The sequence below is a fragment of the Salmo trutta genome, chromosome 21, assembly GCF_901001165.1.
Source record: "Salmo trutta chromosome 21, fSalTru1.1, whole genome shotgun sequence".
Classification (NCBI taxonomy): Eukaryota; Metazoa; Chordata; class Actinopteri; order Salmoniformes; family Salmonidae; genus Salmo; species Salmo trutta.
The window spans coordinates 49678158-49696502 of NC_042977.1; the positions used below are offsets into that span (position 1 = coordinate 49678158).

The 18345-nt window shown below is 40.9% G+C and overlaps 2 protein-coding genes and 1 long non-coding RNA gene across 4 annotated transcripts in view; 1 reads left to right on the top strand and 2 right to left on the bottom strand.

Moving 5' to 3' along the window:
* Positions 1–10063: 10063 nt before the first annotated feature.
* LOC115157619 (protein FAM111A-like) overlaps positions 10064–18345 on the bottom strand; it is a 201385-nt gene continuing 193103 nt past the window's right edge. For both annotated transcript variants that reach the window (XM_029706018.1, XM_029706020.1), the window contains exon 7: positions 10064–10295. In XM_029706018.1, the coding sequence (XP_029561878.1) occupies positions 10159–10295 (137 nt within the window). In that variant the 3' untranslated portion in view covers positions 10064–10158. The remainder of the gene's footprint in view (positions 10296–18345) is intronic.
* On the bottom strand, positions 10344–17695 carry LOC115157623 (protein FAM111A-like). Its single transcript, XM_029706033.1, has 5 exons — positions 17671–17695; positions 15094–15224; positions 14927–15001; positions 12517–12588; positions 10344–12220 (listed from the first exon to the last, which is right to left on the bottom strand). The coding sequence occupies exon 5, from the start codon at positions 11889–11891 to the stop codon at positions 10461–10463; it is 1431 nt and encodes a 476-aa protein (XP_029561893.1). The 5' UTR covers positions 11892–12220; positions 12517–12588; positions 14927–15001; positions 15094–15224; positions 17671–17695; the 3' UTR covers positions 10344–10460.
* LOC115157627 (uncharacterized) lies at positions 17783–18282 on the top strand. The gene is made up of 2 exons (XR_003868493.1): positions 17783–17912; positions 18138–18282. It is a non-coding gene; the product is annotated as an uncharacterized LOC115157627 (long non-coding RNA).

The window sequence follows — 18345 nt, forward strand, 5'->3', positions numbered from 1 at the left end:
CTAGTGGGGGGATATAGGTAGGATGGAGAAGCTGTCTTCATTAAAGTACAGGGATTCTAGTGGGGGATATAGGTAGCACACAGGAGGACATTATTCTCTGTTGAGATCATTTCCTTTTGAATTTCTAGCCAGATGTAAAATGTTCCTGTTTTGACTAATTTAATAGAGTGAGTTAGGTCTGCTCTATACCAAATTAGCATACCGCCTGAGTCTCTTCCAGGTTTCACACCTGGTAGTTTGGTGGATGGGACTACCAGCTCTCTGTAACCTAGAGGGCAACCAGTGGGTCCGTCTCCTCTATACCACCTGGTAGTGTGGTGGATGGGACTACCAGCTCTCTGTAACCTAGAGGACAACCAGTGGGTCCGTCTCCTCTATACCACCCACCTGGTAGTTTGGTGGATGGGACTACCAGCTCTCTGTAACCTAGAGGGCAACCAGTGGGTCCGTCTCCTCTATACCACCTGGTAGTGTGGTGGATGGGACTACCAGCTCTCTGTAACCTAGAGGACAACCAGTGGGTCCGTCTCCTCTATACCACCCACCTGGTAGTTTGGTGGATGGGACTACCAGCTCTCTGTAACCTAGAGGGCAACCAGTGGGTCTGTTTCCTGTAGGATGACAATGTCTGTATTTCTGATTTCTTTGATGAAGTCCAGGTTCCTGCTCTTTAGACCAAAGGCAGATGACCTCAGACCATGTATATTCCAGGATGAGATAGTAAAGCTTTGTGTTCCATAGTGTCTAGTGTTTTGGTGTGGTTTAGGCCCCGGACCATCACAGTGAGCAGAGCATGTTGAGTATCTGATACATACCCCATAGACACATACCTGAGAAGGGCTCCTCATTGTATTCAAAATGGTCAGGGGTAGGCTTAGGCCCCCAGAGCCTTCATACCTGGCCCAGTGGGGAATCAACAAGCAGTCTGTACTTCACAGAGCCTTGGAAGTTACCGTTTTCTTTTTCAATCACTTTGGTACAATTTTCACAAGTATGTGTTTCAGCTCATGTTTCAAAACTCTAAAAGCACATTTTCAATTGACTGAGTCACAGCAAACAAATTCACAAAGTCACTTGTTCACTGCACCAAATCACTTTCAATTAGGATACATATTCTATCTAATTATCTGCTTTTCAAAATGCAATATTCACTTTGCTTTTGATATGATTTTCTAGTCATGTTAACAATACAATTAACTATCACTTTAATCAAACTGGTCAAAACTGATAAATACTAAACCAAAATTATATAGTGCCTAGTTACCGTATATAGTTTGATAATTGCTGAACACTGTAAACGTCTTATTTTACTCGTCATGAATATATACATTTGGCATCTATTTCTGTTTATATTTTACATTTCAGTCATTTAGAAGATGCTCTTATCCAGAGCGACTTACAGAATAAGTTAGGGTTAAGTGCCTTGCTCAAGGAAACCAAATAATATGAGCAGTTTGATTGGGGCGGCAGCGTAGCCTAGTGGTTAGAGTGGAGGGGCGGCAGCGTAGCCTAGTGGTTAGAGTGGAGGGGCGGCAGCGTAGCCTAGTGGTTAGAGTGGAGGGTCAGCAGCTAGCCTAGTGGTTAGAGTGGAAGGGCGGCAGCTAGCCTAGTGGTTAGAGTGGAGGGGTGGCAGCTAGACTAGTGGTTAGAGTGTTTAGGGGCGTCAGCTAGACTAGTGGTTAGAGTGGAGGGGCGTCAAGTAGCCTAGTGGTTAGAGTGGAGGGTCGGCAGCTAGACTAGTGGTTAGAGTGGAGGGGCGTCAGGTAGCCTAGTGGTTAGAGCGTTGGGCCAGTAACTGAAAAACTGTTAGATCAAATCCCCGAGCTGACAAGGTACAAATCTGTTGTTCTGCCCCTGAACAAGGCAGTTAACCCACTGTTCCTAGGCAGTTATTGTAAATAAGAATTTGTTCTTAACTGACTTGCCTAGTTAAATAAAACTATATGGATGTGTCTGTAAATGCCACATCATCATTCTCCATCAGCCAGTGTGCTTCAATAGGACAAAGTGTGCTACCATTTTGAATGGTAGTGTACAATATTGTTAGGATTGAACTGGCTATTTGTTTGCATAGCCTATATAATATAACGGAGAAGCTATGCTACAATATTAAGTATATAAACTATGGATAAGTCAACTGCTGAAGACAAGAACTACACCCGGCAACAGGAAGTGCGTCACTAGGCTGGGACCAGCCTGCACTCCGACGATAGGATGAGTAAGTTTAAACCATGCTCATCCTCCCTCTGACAGGCCAGCAGTGAGCGGGAACTATCTCTGTCAGAGTATTTAAGGATGAATAAAGGATATGTCTCTGTCTGCCCTGCGTGGTGTTACAGTGAGACCGTATATACGAACATCATATTTTCCATTTGTACTATCATTCTATTTAATTAAAGATTCATCCACCTCTGGCCTGCTCGCCTCCCTACCTCTGAGGAAGTACAGTTCCCGCTCAGCCCAGTCAAAACTGTTCGCTGCTCTGGCACCCCAATGGTGGAACAAGCTCCCTCACGACGCCAGGACAGCGGAGTCAATCACCACCTTCCGGAGACACCTGAAACCCCACCTTTTTAAGGAATACCTGGGATAGGATAAAGTAATCCTTCTAACCCCCCCCCCCCTAAAATAAGGATATAGATGTACTATTGTAAAGTGGTTGTTCCACTGGATATCTTAAGGTGAATGCACCAATTTGTAAGTCGCTCTGGATAAGAGCGTCTGCTAAATGACGTAAATGTAAATGTAAAATCATATTTTCCATTTGTACTATCATTCTATTTACTTAAAGATGAATTAAATAACCTTTGCAAAACTAAGTTGCATGGTTTGTTTATATCCAAATAACAGATTCGATTTACGCAACCCGACAATATACTGCTGAAATACCAGGGTTGTTTCTAACAATATATTCCACTCATTGTCTGAATTTCATTCATACACTGTAAGCGAAGAGACAGGCAATACTGTGTAAGTTAAGTCATATATAAAAAGGTGCTCTTGGACAATGTTGCATGGGGCAGAAATGGAATACAACACTGCTACGTTTTTAAAAGTAGCCAACTGTTTTACAATGCCTGTCACGACTTCCGCCGAAGTCGGTCCCTCTCCTTGTTCGGGCGGCGTTCGGCGGTCGACGTCACCGGTCTCCTAGCCATCACCGATCCACTTTTCATTTTCCGTTTGTTTTGTCTTTGTTTTCTACACACCTGGTTTCAATTCATGTTCCTTATTTAACCCTCTGTTTTCCCCCATGGTTTTTGTGAGTGATTGTTTTATTGTAAGTTCGGTCCGTTGTTTGTGGGCTTGGTATTACTTCATGTATTTGTAAATTTTGAGTAAAGTTCATTGTGTTACTCATCTCGGCTGTCCTGCGCCTGACTCCTCTGTACCAGCTACACCCAAGAACCGTACAATGCCCCTATTTCTGATGATTGTTTAACCTCTACGGGCCACGGGGGCAGTATTGAGAATTTTGAAAAAAATATGTGCCCATTTTTAACTGCCTCCTACACCAACTCAGAAGCTAGGATATGCATATTATTAACACATTCGGATAGAAAACACTCTGAATTTTCTAAAACAGTTTGAATGGTGTCTGTAAGTATAACAAAACTCATATTGCAGGCAAAAACCTGTGAAAAATAGATTTAAAAAAATGAGAATTTTGTGACTGTACTATTTAGTGTCATTGTTTTAAAGATACCACAGTGAGAAAGGATTCAGTTCGCAACTCCTACTGCTTCCACTAGATGTCAACGATCTTTAGAAAGTTGTTTGAAGCATCTGTGATGAATACAGACCGAATTAGAAAGCTTACAAGTTGACACGTCATCACTTCATTTTTTGCGCCTGCGCATGAATCTGAGAAGAGTGTCTTTGTCATAATCGTTTATTCTAGACACTTGATAGGTTGTGTGAAAATATTACTGATGTTTACTGATGTTTCACGTTAAAAATGGACCAAAAGATTAATGCTAAACAACGTTTGACATGTTTGAACAAACATAAATAGATTATTTACTAGGTTTTTTTTAGCTTTTCGGCGTGACTTTACACTACCCACCTCATTTTGTGGGAGCCTACTGAACGCTAACTATTTGGACATAAATTATGAACTTTATCAAAAGAAACCACGTTTGTTCTGGACCTGGGATCGCTGGCAGCGCCTTCTGATGGAGATAATCAAAGGTAAGGGGATATCTAGAATGTTATTATCGATATTAGATGATGCTAATGCTAACGGTATAGCTTAGCTTAGCTTATAGCTTAGCTTATGTTGTTAGCATAGTACCCAGTTTATAGCAAAATGTGATTTCCCAGTAAAGTTATTTTGAGATCTGGCCATTCGGTAGCAATTACGAGATGATAATATATTATTCTTTGAATGACAATATTATAATTTACCAATGTTTTCGAATAGTAATTCCGTGATTTGTAATGCTGGATTCACTGGGAGCATTCGAGCCGAAAAAAATTCTGAATTTCACCGTGACTGTAAATGCTGTTTTTGGATATAAATATGAACTTGATGGAACTAAAAATGCATGTATTGTCTAACATAATGTCCTATGAGTGTCATCTGATGCAGATTGTCAAAGGTAAGTGCATAATTCTAGCTAGTTTTCTGTCTGTTGATGCCCTTCTTTGAATTGGCTAAACATTACACGCAGCTATTGTCAATGTACTCTCCTCACATAACCTAACTTTATGCATTCTCCGTAAAGCCTCTGAAAATCGGACAGCGTGGTTAGATTTAGGAGATATATCTTTCAAATGGAGGAAAATAGTTGATTATTTGATTATTTGAAATGATTACTCTTGCAGTTTTGAATTCCCCGCCATGGTCACATGACAATGAATCCCAATACCGGGATAAGATCCTGCCCCCTGGCCTCAACAGGTTTTAAGGATAATGAAAATGTAACTGACATATTTCTGAACATGTTCACAAACTGCCATTGGGATACAAATTAGGAAAACTGTCACACCCTGATCTGTTTCACCTGTCTTTGTGCTCGTCTCCACCCCCCTCCAGGTGTCGCCCATCTTCCCATTACCCCCCTGTGTATTTATACCTGTGTTCTCTGTTTGTCTGTTGCCAGTTGGTCTTCCTTTTTCTCAAGTTCTGTTTCCTAGTTTTCCCGGTTCTGACTATTCTGCCTGTCCTGACCCCCAGAGCCTGCCTGCCGTCCTGTACCTACCTGACTCTGATCACGAACCCCTGCCTGTCCTCCACCTGCCCTTTGCCTGCCCCGCGTTTACAATAAGTATGAGATCTGTACTATCTGCAGCTGGGTCATATCCTGAGTCGTGATAGAAAACCATTTGGCAAATCTGTACCTGCCTGATTAAATGGTAGTTAAAATGCCTAAATGGTGAGCCTATGATGATGCATTGGATGGATTGTCCATCACTAGTCAATTGTTGATGTTTTTTCAGGGCCTTTACTACCGAACAAACATTCAGACAAAACACAAAAGTCGTAATACAATGTGCATTCAAATTATTCCACACATAGAACAGGTATATGCACTGTCATGACTGGCCTGCTCAGGTCATGTTTTCCATGGACGACAATCCTACAGAGAGATCTCTCACCCACCAGAGGGAAAGAGATCGAGAGGTATGAAGATGGGGGGGTTTTATGACACCTCACGCAGCAGACAAAATTCCTTTGTCCTCTCACTATGGAGAATCGGCCTCAGAACATTAACATGCAATAAATGTACTTTGGGAAAATAGGTTTCGTCTGCCACAATGATGGTAATGAAGATAGATGGAATATGAAAATTAATGTCGTTTTTGTTATGTTATTAAAAGTTAAAGGACGAAAACACTAACTTTAAGAGTTTTCCTAGAATGTGCTTGATGTTTGCATGTTGTACGTTTGGATGTTGTACGTTGTCAACATGCAAACATCAAGGGTCAAACCAGGAGGGCGAGAAAAAGAGAGACTTTGGAAAAGCAGGAGCTGATGTAACCGATGTGAAACGGCTAGCTAGTTAGCGGGGTGCGTTAATAGCGTTTCAATCGGTGACGTCACTCGCTCTGAGACTTGGAGTAGTTGTTCCCCTTGCTCTGCAAGGGCCGCGGCTTTTGTGCAGCGATGGGTAACGATGCTTCAAGGGTGACTGTTGTCGCTGTGTTCCTGGTTCGAGCCCAGGTAGGAGCGAGGAGAGGGACGGAAGCTATACTGTTATACTGAGACAAAACGCTGGTTGACTTAACAAACAAGACGAACTGGCAACAGACAAACAGAGAACACAGGTATAAATACCCAGGGGATAATGGGGAAGATGGGTGACACCTGGAGGGGGTGGAGACAAGCACAAGGACAGGTGAAACAGATCTGGGTGTGACACTTCATGGCCTAGTTGTTTTATTTTAACAATTTGGGAATAATTTTGACCCACCATTGTTTTAAAAATGTAATTGGACTGTGAAACTAAAACTTTTAATTTGGCTCTATACTCCAACATTTTGGATGTTTTATATGAGGTGACAGTACAGAATGTTACCATTTATTTCAGGGTATTTTCATACCTGTTTTACGGAAATTAATGCACTTTATGTATCTACAGTAGGTCCCCCATTTGAAGATGTCATAAGTATTTGGACAAATTCACTTGTAGTGGATTACATTTAGTTAAAAGTTTTTAGTATTTGGTCCCATATTCCTAGCACGCAATGACTACATCAAGTTTAGGATTACAAACTTTTTGGATGCATTTGAAGTGTGTTTTGATTGTTTATCAGATGATGTTCAATATAATTTTATGGTAAATAATGTATTGTCATTTTGGAGCCAATTAAACGTTATTTTCTTACTTACAATAAAAGTGACTCCAAAATGACTCAAAACATTATTTACCAATCAATTCTATTGGACACAATAGTCTTTAGCTAATGCTAGTTTTAAAATCTCAGGCTGGGTTACTCCTGGTTCCCTGAACCACCCTGATTACACCTTTCATCAACCAGAAGTCATCATAGCTAACATTACCCCTCCAGGCTGAATAAACTACTGTTCTGACCAGCCATAACATTACCCCTCCAGGCTGAATAAACTACTGTTCTGACCAGCCGTAACATTACCCCTCCAGGCTGAATAAACTACTGTTCTGACCAGCCATAACATTACCCCTCCAGGCTGAATAAACTACTGTTCTGACCAGCCGTAACATTACCCCTCCGGGCTGATTAAACTACTGTTCTGACCAGCCGTAACATTACCCCTCCAGGCTGAATAAACTACTGTTCTGACCAGCCGTAACATTACCCCTCCAGGCTGAATAAACTACTGTTCTGACCAGCCATAACATTACCCCTCCAGGCTGAATAAACTACTGTTCTGACCAGCCGTAACATTACCCCTCCAGGCTGAATAAACTACTGTTCTGACCAGCCATAACATTACCCCTCCAGGCTGAATTAAAAGGGTTGTGAATTGGGATGCAGTCCAACGTTGGTGTTGTTGAGGAGAACCCTAGCCCGTATATAAATGGGTGGATGTATTGGCTAACGTTAGCCTTGTGGTTTATGTACAGGTGACCACGGCCGTGGTGAAGGTGGATGAGTACCTGCTAGAGATGGTGGTGTATCGTCAGGGGCGATCCATCGGAACCTCCTACCCCAAACTACTCAGCAGCAACAACAGGGACCTGTAGTGTGGAGATCTACGCACCCTGATTCTGAAAGCAGATGCCCAAATGGAACCCTATTCCCTATGTAGTGCACTGCTTTCGACCAGGGCCCATAGGACTAGGAGTGCACTATATAGGGAATAGGGTCCATTTGACCAGGGCCCATAGGGCTAGGAGTGCACTATATAGGGAATAGGGGGCTATTTTACCAGGGCCATAGGGCTTGGAGTGCACTATATAGGGAATAGGGGGCCATTTTACCAGGGCCATAGGGCTAGGAGTGCACTATATAGGGAATAGGGGACCATTTGACCAGGGCCCATAGGGCTAGGAGTGAACTATATAGGGAATAGGGGGCCGTTTGACCAGGGCCCATAGGGCTAGGAGTGCACTATATAGGGAATAGGGTGCCATTTGGGGCCTAGTTAGAACCATCTGTCATGTTAAAGGTTGATCATTGTCGTGTACTTTTGTTTTTGACTCCATATTGTTAATAGGTTGTGTTCTCCATCAAAACCTTAACCTCGTTCCCAGGTTCAGTTACTAATTACAAATCCTGGATCATTCATCATTTGCACTAAACTATTATATTAGAGGTTTCAGTGTAGTTGATCCAGGACCAGGATTTTGTTTCTCCCTGCTACCAGCTCTCCTTCCTATCCTGAATATTCAATACTGGTCCTTGGTCTTTCACAAAGCAGATGGCTGTTTTTATTTTATTTTATGTTAAGAAAACAAGTAAAGCATTTTGACAATCCATTAAAAACAAGAATGACTATGATAGGAACCTGATTGTTAAACATTATATTGACAGTGTTGTACTCTTGTTTTTAACATATTATTAGTTTGTTATGGTTACGGGGGACAAATGTCAAGTTTGGGGGCATATCCCAATTTCAATTTCTACTTGAAGAAAATCAAACATGTTTACAAGTATACCATTTATTATTTATTTAAAAACAACACAGAGTTACACATGGAATAAACAAACATACAGCCAATAACACAAAAGAAAAGCTTCTTCTGTGCTTTTATTTTGTAGATTAAAACAATAAATGGTTACAGTACATGTCTTCCTGGCAGAAAACAATACAAGCATGTTAGACTAGCGTATGTAAAACTGTCACGTCCTGACCAGTAGAGGGGGTAGTTGGGTCAGGACGTGTCAGAAGGGAGTGTGTTTTTTATTGTTTCATTGATTTTGGCCGTGTGACTTCCAACCAGGCACAGCTGTAGAGGGTTGTGGTTGATTGGGAGTCACACATAAGTTGCCTACGTTTCCTTTGTGTTTCGTGGGTAATTGTTCTGGTTGCACCTGACAGGACTGTGTTGGCTGTCAGTTTTGTTGTTTTTGTAAATTGCATAGTGTTCGTGTAATTAAATATGACGAACCCTAACTCCGCCGCATTTTGGTCCACTTCTTCCTCAGACAGCCGTTACAAAAACTACAATTTCCATGGAAAGATCTAAGGTTAATTTGATTCAATAATAGTAGGTTACATGGATGATGCATCAAACGTAATCATGATCTGCCTAAGAACAGGTCTGTATTGAGGAATGTAATAATGAAATATATACTAATTAATATATGAAAACAGAAATAATACAGTTTAGATTAAAAATGTGGATTTTATGAATAGTATACACATCACTACTTTCATTACTCGTTATCATCAGTGGTGTAAAGTACTTTAGTAAAATACTTTAAAGTACTACATAAGTTGTTTTATGGGATACCTGTACCTTGCTTTACTATTTATATTTTTGACCACTTTTACTTCACTACATTGATAAAGAAAATAATGTATTTTATTACTCCATACATTATCCAAAAGTACTCGTTACATTTTGAATGTTTAGCAGGACAGAAAATAGTCCAATTCACATACTTCAAGAGAAGTATGTCAAGAGAACAAATGGTCATCCCTACTGCTTCTGATCTGGAGGACTCACTAAACAGAGAACATCCCTGGTCATCCCTACTGCTTCTGATCTGGAGGACTCACTAAACAGAGAACATCCCTGGTCATCCCTACTGCTTCTGATCTGGAGGACTCACTAAACAGAGAACATAGCTGGTCATCCCTACTGCCTCTGATCTGGAGGACTCACTAAACAGAGAACATCCCTGGTCATCCCTACTGCCTCTGATCTGGAGGACTCACTAAACAGAGAACATCCCTGGTCATCCCTACTGCCTCTGATCTGGAGGACTCACTAAACACAAATGCATAGTTTGTAAATAATGTCTGAGTGTTGGAGTGTGCCCCTGGCTATCCATACATTTTCAAAACAAGAAAATGGTGCCGTCTGTTTTGCTTAACATAAGGAATTTGAAATGATTTACACTTTTACTTTTGATACTTAAGTATATTTAAAATGAAATCCTTTCAGACTTTTACTCAAGTAGTATTTTCCTGGGTGACTTTCGCTTTTACTTGAGTAAATTTCTATTAAGGCATCTATATTTTTACTCAAATATGACAACTGGGCACTTTTTTAATTGTCATAGTCAAAACTTTTTCCACCACTGGTCATCATCCACCTCCATGGCGTCGACTCCTGTGGCGTCGACTCCTGTGACGTCGACGCCTGTGGCGTCGACCCCTGTGGCGTCGACTCCTGTGGCGTCGACCCCTGTGGCGTCGACTTTATCAAAGAGGAACTGATGGAAGGTTCTCTGCTCTCCCTGATCTGTAGCTGAAGTGTAACTGTTGAACGGCAGCTTCTCCTGAAATGCCTTGACCAGACTGTCATTATCAGACTGTGTCTTGACTCTTTCCAGCACTACGTCTAATTTCTCACTCCTCTGGCTCAGGAATCCCTGTAGCATATCAACTCTTTTCCTACGCACCTTAGGATGATGATCTCCTCAAGTACGCCTGACAGGGGAATGGCATACTCTATGATACTCTGGGTTCTCTCTCCTTTACCCTGGTAGGAGTAGCCTGCTGTATGCATAGCTATCAGCTGGCAGTACTCGTTGAAGACTGGAGAGCCAGAGGCACCATGGAAGAAACAGGTGTCGTAGGTAATCTTCTCTGTGTCCGTCAGTAGATGTGTGATGTCCCAGTTCTCCTCGAAATATCTGTTGTTTATGACATGTAATAATTCCTCCTGTTTTTTTAAATGTTTTTCTACAGCTTGTTTACGATCTCCATATTGAATGATAAAGCAGGGGTCTGTCTTTTTCACCCCGCCCTCGGGGTGGCCGATGATGCAGATTCCCCCCTCTGGAGACGGAAAGCTGAAGGTGTCAAGCAAGCTTGAAGGCAAGGTGATGTCAGGACCTGAGCTAAGCTCCAGCAAAGCAAAGTCAAGATTCCCAGAATAATCTTTTCCATAGGCTACAACCTCACTTTGCACTGGTATCTGCTGCGTTCTTGCATCCAGGTCTTCAAAGTCAAACGTGACTGTTATTGATTGTTGCAGCGTGTTAGTTATTTGCTCATAGATTTGCTGGACAACATGGGCGTTTGTAAGGATGAACTTGTCAAACAGAAGGAATCCAGTTCCTTTTGCATTCCCTTCAATTCTCACCTGACAAACAGAAGCACTCAGCTCTATCAGACTCTTCACTTTCTTCACCTCTTGGAAGCTCTGTGTTTTCTTTCCAAACTCTACTCTTAAGAATTGTTGCACGTCTGAAGGCTTTTTCAAATTCTCTCTCTCTTTCATGTGATCTACCAAGCCTGCATATTGGGAACGTAGGATGTTTAGGATCTCTTTAGAGTTTGGAATCTCTTGCCATTTTTGCTTCACCACCAGAGAACTAACATCTTTTCCTGCCTTCTTTGACTGCAACTGTGTTTGAACTGTGTCTGGTGTGGTAGGATTCTGAGGACAGAGAGCTGCTTCCGATGTTCCACCAGCTGGGACGGACAGCTCTTCAGTTGGTGTGTTGTCCCAATCCTCAAGACTATCTGGCTGTGGCTGAGCTACACGGCCGATACGTTTTACCTTCACAACCAACATTTCACCTTCACGACCTTGATGACTTTTCCCATCAAGACCATCAACTGGCTGGGACATCTCTGTTTTGACTTTCGTCTCTGGCTCAGAAAGAACACAGCATGTTTTCAAGATGGTTTTATCAAATCGCCCATCTCTCCTCAAGGCTTGCTTCACATTTTCCCCTTTGTATCCGTACACACAAACATACTTCACTTTCTTCCTTAGCTCTGGGTTTTTCATTACTTTGTTTACTATACCTTTTTCACCCTCAGTTTCAACACAGAAAGCCATCAACTTGTCAGGTTGTATTTTTTGGGGGGGTTACTCTGTTTGGAAAGGCCCTGGGTATCTGAAGAACTGCCCTTTCTTGGAACTGTGATCAAGCTGACTGTCACTAGCTTATCGTTATCAATTAAATGGCAGGGGAAATGTGTACTGACAGCTGCCCTTGGCTCTTTTTCTCTTTGGATGACAATTTCCATCCCCTGTTTTGTTATGTCCTTGAACATCTCGCTCGTTCGCAGTGAATCCAGGACCGTTCCATGATGACAGCATGTAATGGAGTTGAATTTGGATTCGAAGTGGTATCGGAAGGAATGGCTTACATCATGTGCTTCTTTCTGTGACAGAAGAGATGTAAGTGTTAAGGCTCAGGGGATTAGAACCACAGTCTCCCTCTCAGGAAACCAACGTCAACCACTAGGCCAAGAGGAAATTCCCCCTTGGCCCGAGAGTGACACCGAAGTCCCAGGCAGAGAGTTATACTGCCTCACCTCCGCTACATCAGCTTGTAAAATAGAAGACTATATTAAAAAGAATACTCATAATTGACTATTATCAACGAACAGACAAATACATTGGAAAAGCTCAACTGTACCAACTAAAGCAAATACAGGCAGATGAATGCATGTCTAACCTTGATATGAGGATCCTGAGATTGGCTAGATGCTCCTGGCTGGTTGCCCGAGGATTTACTCTGATGAGAACTCTGTAATGCATGAGTTACAACATATACATCAACTACAATTACAAGAAAGGGTCATTTTTCATCCAAACAAATTGTGACTTGCGTCAGCTGTCCAGGTGTATTTGTATGTTAGCGGAATCATTTCTGAAGTTTAAATTGTTAGAGGCTAGGGTTGAAAAATTGAGGCTAGTATAGTAATGACTGTATTATAAATACTAGAGGGATAGTAGCATTTAGTGACTGTAGTAGTGGTGAATGGTGGTGATAGTAATAGTGGTGGTAGCAGTAGTGGTGGTGGTAGTAGTAGTGGTAATAGTAGTAGTAGTATCAGTAGTGGTGGTGGTAGTAGTAGTGGTATTAGTAGTATTGGTAGTAGTAGTAGTGGTAGTAGTAGTAGTGGTAGTAGTAGTGGTAGTAGTAGTAGTGGTAGTGGTAGTAGTAGTGGTAGTAGTAGTGGTGGTAGTAGTAGTAGTGGTGGTAGTAGTAGTAGTAGTGGTAGTAGTAGTAGTGGTGGTAGTAGTAGTAGTAGTAGTAGTGGTGGTGGTGGTAGTAGTAGTAGTGGTGGTAGTAGTAGTAGTAGTGGTAGTAGTAGTGGTGGTGGTAGTAGTGGTGGTAGTAGTAGTAGCAGTAGTAGTAGTGGTAGTGGTGGTAGTAGTGGTGGTAGTATGATTATTATTAGTAGTAATAGTAGTAGTGATATTGGTAGAAGTTAGTAGTAATAGTAGTAGTGGTGATAGTAGTAGCAGTAGTAATGGTAGTAGTAGTAGTGGAAGTAGTGATAGTAGTAAAAGTGGTGCTGGTATTGGTGGTAGTAATAGTGATAGTAGTAAAAGTGGTGCTGGTATTGGTAGTAGTAATAGTGATAGTAGTAAAAGTGGTGCTGGTATTGGTAGTAGTAATAGTGATAGTAGTAAAAGTGGTGCTGGTATTGGTGGTAGTAATAGTGATAGTAGTAAAAGTGGTGCTGGTATTGGTGGTAGTAATAGTGATAGTAGTAAAAGTGGTGCTGGTATTGGTAGTAGTAATAGTGATAGTAGTAAAAGTGGTGCTGGTATTGGTGGTAGTAATAGTGATAGTAGTAAAAGTGGTGCTGGTATTGGTAGTAGTAATAGTGATAGTAGTAAAAGTGGTGCTGGTATTGGTGGTAGTAATAGTGATAGTAGTAAAAGTGGTGCTGGTATTGGTGGTAGTAATAGTGATAGTAGTAAAAGTGGTGCTGGTATTGGTAGTAGTAATAGTGATAGTAGTAAAAGTGGTGCTGGTATTGGTGGTAGTAATAGTGATAGTAGTAAAAGTGGTGCTGGTATTGGTAATAGTGATAGTAGTAATAGTGGTGCTGGTATTGGTGGTAGTAATAGTGATAGAAGTAGTAGTAGTGACAGTAGTGTTGTAGTAATGTTGTAATAATGTCGGCAATTGTGGTGGTAGTAGTAGAAGTGGTGGTGGCTGTAATGGTTGCAGTAGAAATGGTGGTAGTAGTGGTAGTGTTAGTAGTGTTGTGATGGTGGTGGTGGTAGTAGTAATAGTGTTAGCAGTAGTAGTTTTAGTAGAAGTAGCAGCAGCAGTAGTGATAGTGATAATAGTAATAATAGTGGCGGTAGCAGTAGTAGTAGTAGTATTATTATTAGTAGTAGCAGTTTTAGTAGAAGTAGCAGCAGCTGTCGTAGTAGTGGTAGTGGTGGTGGTGGAAGTAGTCGTGGTAGAAGTAGTTGAATTGGGGGTCGTGGTAGTTGTGGTATATGGTGGTAGTAGTAGTAGTGGTGGTGGTGGTAGTAGTAGTGGTAGTTGTAGTAGTAGTGGTGGTGGTAGTGGTGGTGGTGGTAGTAATAGTGGTAGTAGCAGTGGTGGTATTAGTAGTGGTATTAGTTGTAGGGGTGGTGGTATTGGTAGTGGTGGTAGTGGTAATAGTTGTAGTATAACAAATAACACTTGATCTACATTATGGATCTGTAGTTCTTAAGTTATGAGTGCGAGTTCATCAGAGCCATCAGCAATTAGGCTCTTTCATCATGATGGGAAATGTAGTACTCTGATTGGCTTGCTCACACCCTCAGTTTTGCAGAGAAACAGGCAAAGATTTCATACACTCTAAGTTTTAATCTAACTTGTTGGGTAAAAATAGATGATTTGTGTCCAAAGTCAGTGTTTACAGTAAATAGAATTTTGGGATTTCATAGCATTCAAATGGAAGTTAACAATGGGAGCGTTAGAATGTTGAATAAAATCATTTTAAAGTGGATGGAGGGAGGACAAAAGCTGAATAGTTTAAAAAGTATAAATGGGAAAAAGAAGTACTAAACAAGCACATTATTCCAGACTGGTCTGCACATTTTCAAGTTTGTGACAGTGTGTGTGTCACCTTGGCATCAGCTCCTGGAGATTGGCCAGGAGTATGTTGCTGGTTGTTTGAAACTTTACTTGGACGAGTAATCCTCTGTAATATAGAAAAACACCATCACATTCTGTAGGTTCTGGCAGTGACTCAAGTTGTAGAAAGTTGGTTTGGTAGAACTTCTTTCAAAATACCTTCAAAAATGGGTCCAGTTTCGGTTGCTTCTTCACTCTATCTCCCATGGCCTTATGCACATTCAACAGCACAGTATAATTCTGCCAGCAGCACAAACAATGACGCCACTTTCGTATGGTAATAAGGAAACCTTCAAAATAAAAGCATGCATTTCAACACATTGTAATATCATTAGTTGAATAATAAGATAAAACTGGCCATTGATTAAAATTATATTTTAACAAGAAAAGGCGATAGGTTATTTATGAAAACAAAAACAAAATATGTTTTTAAAAACATTTAAGACCAATAATGAAAAAATAAAATGTTTATTCATGTCATGTCCTGACCATAGAGTGCTCTTATGTTCTATGGTAGAGTAGGTCAGGGCGTGACTGGGGGGTTTATCTAGTTCATTTTTTCTATGTTGTGCTCTAGTTTCTTTTTCTATGTTGGGTTTTTTGTATGATTCCCAATTAGAGGCAGCTGGTCATCGTTGTCTCTAATTGGGGATCATATTTAAGTAGTTGTTTTTCCCACGTGTGTTTATGGGAGATTATTTTAGAGTTAGTGCATGTTGCACCCCTGTCGTCACGGTTTGTGTTTTTGGTTATAGTTTATTGTTTGTCTGGCAAAGTTTCACATTCAAATAAAAGATGTGGAACGATACTCACGCTGCGCCTTGGTCCGTTTCTACACACAGTCGTACAATTCAACAATGTTATCTATCCTGTTGTCTAGTCACTTTATCCCTACCTATATGCACATATCTCAATTACTTCTTACCCCTGCACATCGACTCCGTACTGGTACCGCGTGTATATAGACTAGTTATCGTTAGTCATTGTGGATGTATTTCTTGTGTTATTATTCTTCTGTGCATTGTTGGGAAGGACCCGTTAGTAAGCATTTCACTGTTAGTCTACACCTGTTGTTTACAAAGCATTTACCTGTTAGTCTACACCTGTTGTTTACCAAGCATTACACTGTTAGTCTACACCTGTTGTTTACAAAGCATTTCACTGTTAGTCTACACCTGTTGTTTACAAAGCATTTACCTGTTAGTCTACACCTGTTGTTTACCAAGCATTACACTGTTAGTCTACACCTGTTGTTTACAAAGCATTACACTGTTAGTCTACACCTGTTGTTTACCAAGCATTACACTGTTAGTCTACACCTGTTGTTTACCAAGCATTACACTGTTAGTCTACACCTGTTGTTTACCAAGCATTACACTGTTAGTCTACACCTGTTGTTTACCAAGCATTACACTGTTAGTCTACACCTGTTGTTTACCAAGCATTACACTGTTAGTCTACACCTGTTGTTTACCAAGCATTACACTGTTAGTCTACACCTGTTGTTTACCAAGCATTACACTGTTAGTCTACACCTGTTGTTTACCAAGCATTTACCTGTTAGTCTACACCTGTTGTTTACCAAGCATTACACTGTTAGTCTACACCTGTTGTTTACCAAGCATTACACTGTTAGTCTACACCTGTTGTTTACCAAGCATTTACCTGTTAGTCTACACCTGTTGTTTACCAAGCATTACACTGTTAGTCTACACCTGTTGTTTACCAAGCATTACACTGTTAGTCTACACCTGTTGTTTACCAAGCATTTACCTGTTAGTCTACACCTGTTGTTTACCAAGCATTACACTGTTAGTCTACACCTGTTGTTTACCAAGCATGAGATAAATTAAATGTGATACTAACCAAATACAGAGCCTTGAAAAAGTGTTCATACCCCTTGAATTTATTCACATTTTATTGAGCTACAAAATGAGATTGAAATGGATTTAATTGTCATTTTTTGTCAACAACCTACACAAAAATACTCAGTAATCAATGTTCCCTCTAAGCTGCGCGTATTTGTCTGCTGCACAGAATAAATATCAGCCCAAGGAAAGAAGCACAAGATTGACTTTCACTCAACTTTCTACAGTTTTCCCTGTTAGTTAACACTATCAACGTTTCCCTTTACTGTGGCAATTGTGATCGAATCAACGCAATGTTAGTCACTTTCAATACAACGTACCGAAACAAAACGAACTGTGAAAGAGATTTTTGCTCTGAGTAGGATTCTACTGCGCACGACTCAGATCGCTGCGGCATAACCAATCAGAGCTGCAGTAGGCCTATATTCAATTATACAACGGGTGGGTCTAATCCTGAATGCTGATTGGTTAAAACCGCATTCCAGCCGGTGTCTATAACAGCTATTTCCATGTTAAAGTGTTATGGGATGCATTTTATCTAGTAGTAGTAGTAGCATTTTATCTATTGCTTTTTTTAATTACATTTTTTTTTAATAGCCACAGTAGCCTACTTGACCACTGTTAAAACTGTAACTTAAAGAGTGTACAGCCTCAGTGTTCACAGTAAACGCTGGAAGTTGCACAGAATTTTCACAACGTTCAAGTTTGCGCTCAGCACACCTGAAATGTGATGAGTGCCCCAACAAATTTGAGGGAACATTGTCAGTAACGTCAAAGTGGAAGATGTCATAGTGTAACCGATGTGAAATGGCTAGTTAGTTAGCGGTGGTGCGCGCTAATAGCGTTTCAATGGGGTGACGTCACTCACTCTGAGACCTGAAGTAGTTCTTCCCCTTGCTCTGCAAGGGCCGCGGCTTTTGTGGGGTGATGGGTAACGATGCTTCGTGAGTGTCAGTTGTTGATGTGTGCAGAGGGTCCCTGGTTCAAGCCCGGGTTGGGGCGAGGAGAGGGACGGAAGCAATACTGTTACAATTCCATAAGTATTCAGCTCCTAGTCAGTACATGTTAGAAACGCCTTTGTAACATCTTTACAGCTGGGAGTCTTCTTGGGTAAGTTTCCAAGAACTTGACACACCTAGATGGTGCAATATTTTCCCATTATTCTTTTCATAATTCTTCAAGCTCTGTCAATATGTTGGGGATCATGGCTAGACACGTTATGAGATTTGTAAATGAAAGAAGAATATGATAATACTTTTACATTTAAGTCATTTAGCAGACGCTCTTATCCAGAGCGACTTATACAAATCTAATTTCCCCCATCTCCCCTTTTAGGGAATTTCTGGCGCAGCACAGACATGCCCTTATCCAGATGGTGTGACAAAGGCATTTCCTTAAAGACCTGCTAACTTTGTTTGGTTTTGTTTAGGAATTTCATTTCGTTTGACATTTGGCAACTGGAGCAAATATAAAAAAAAAAGGCTATAGTCGGAAACATTTTTCTTGAACATTTGGTTAATCTATGGTTTACATGAATCAATCA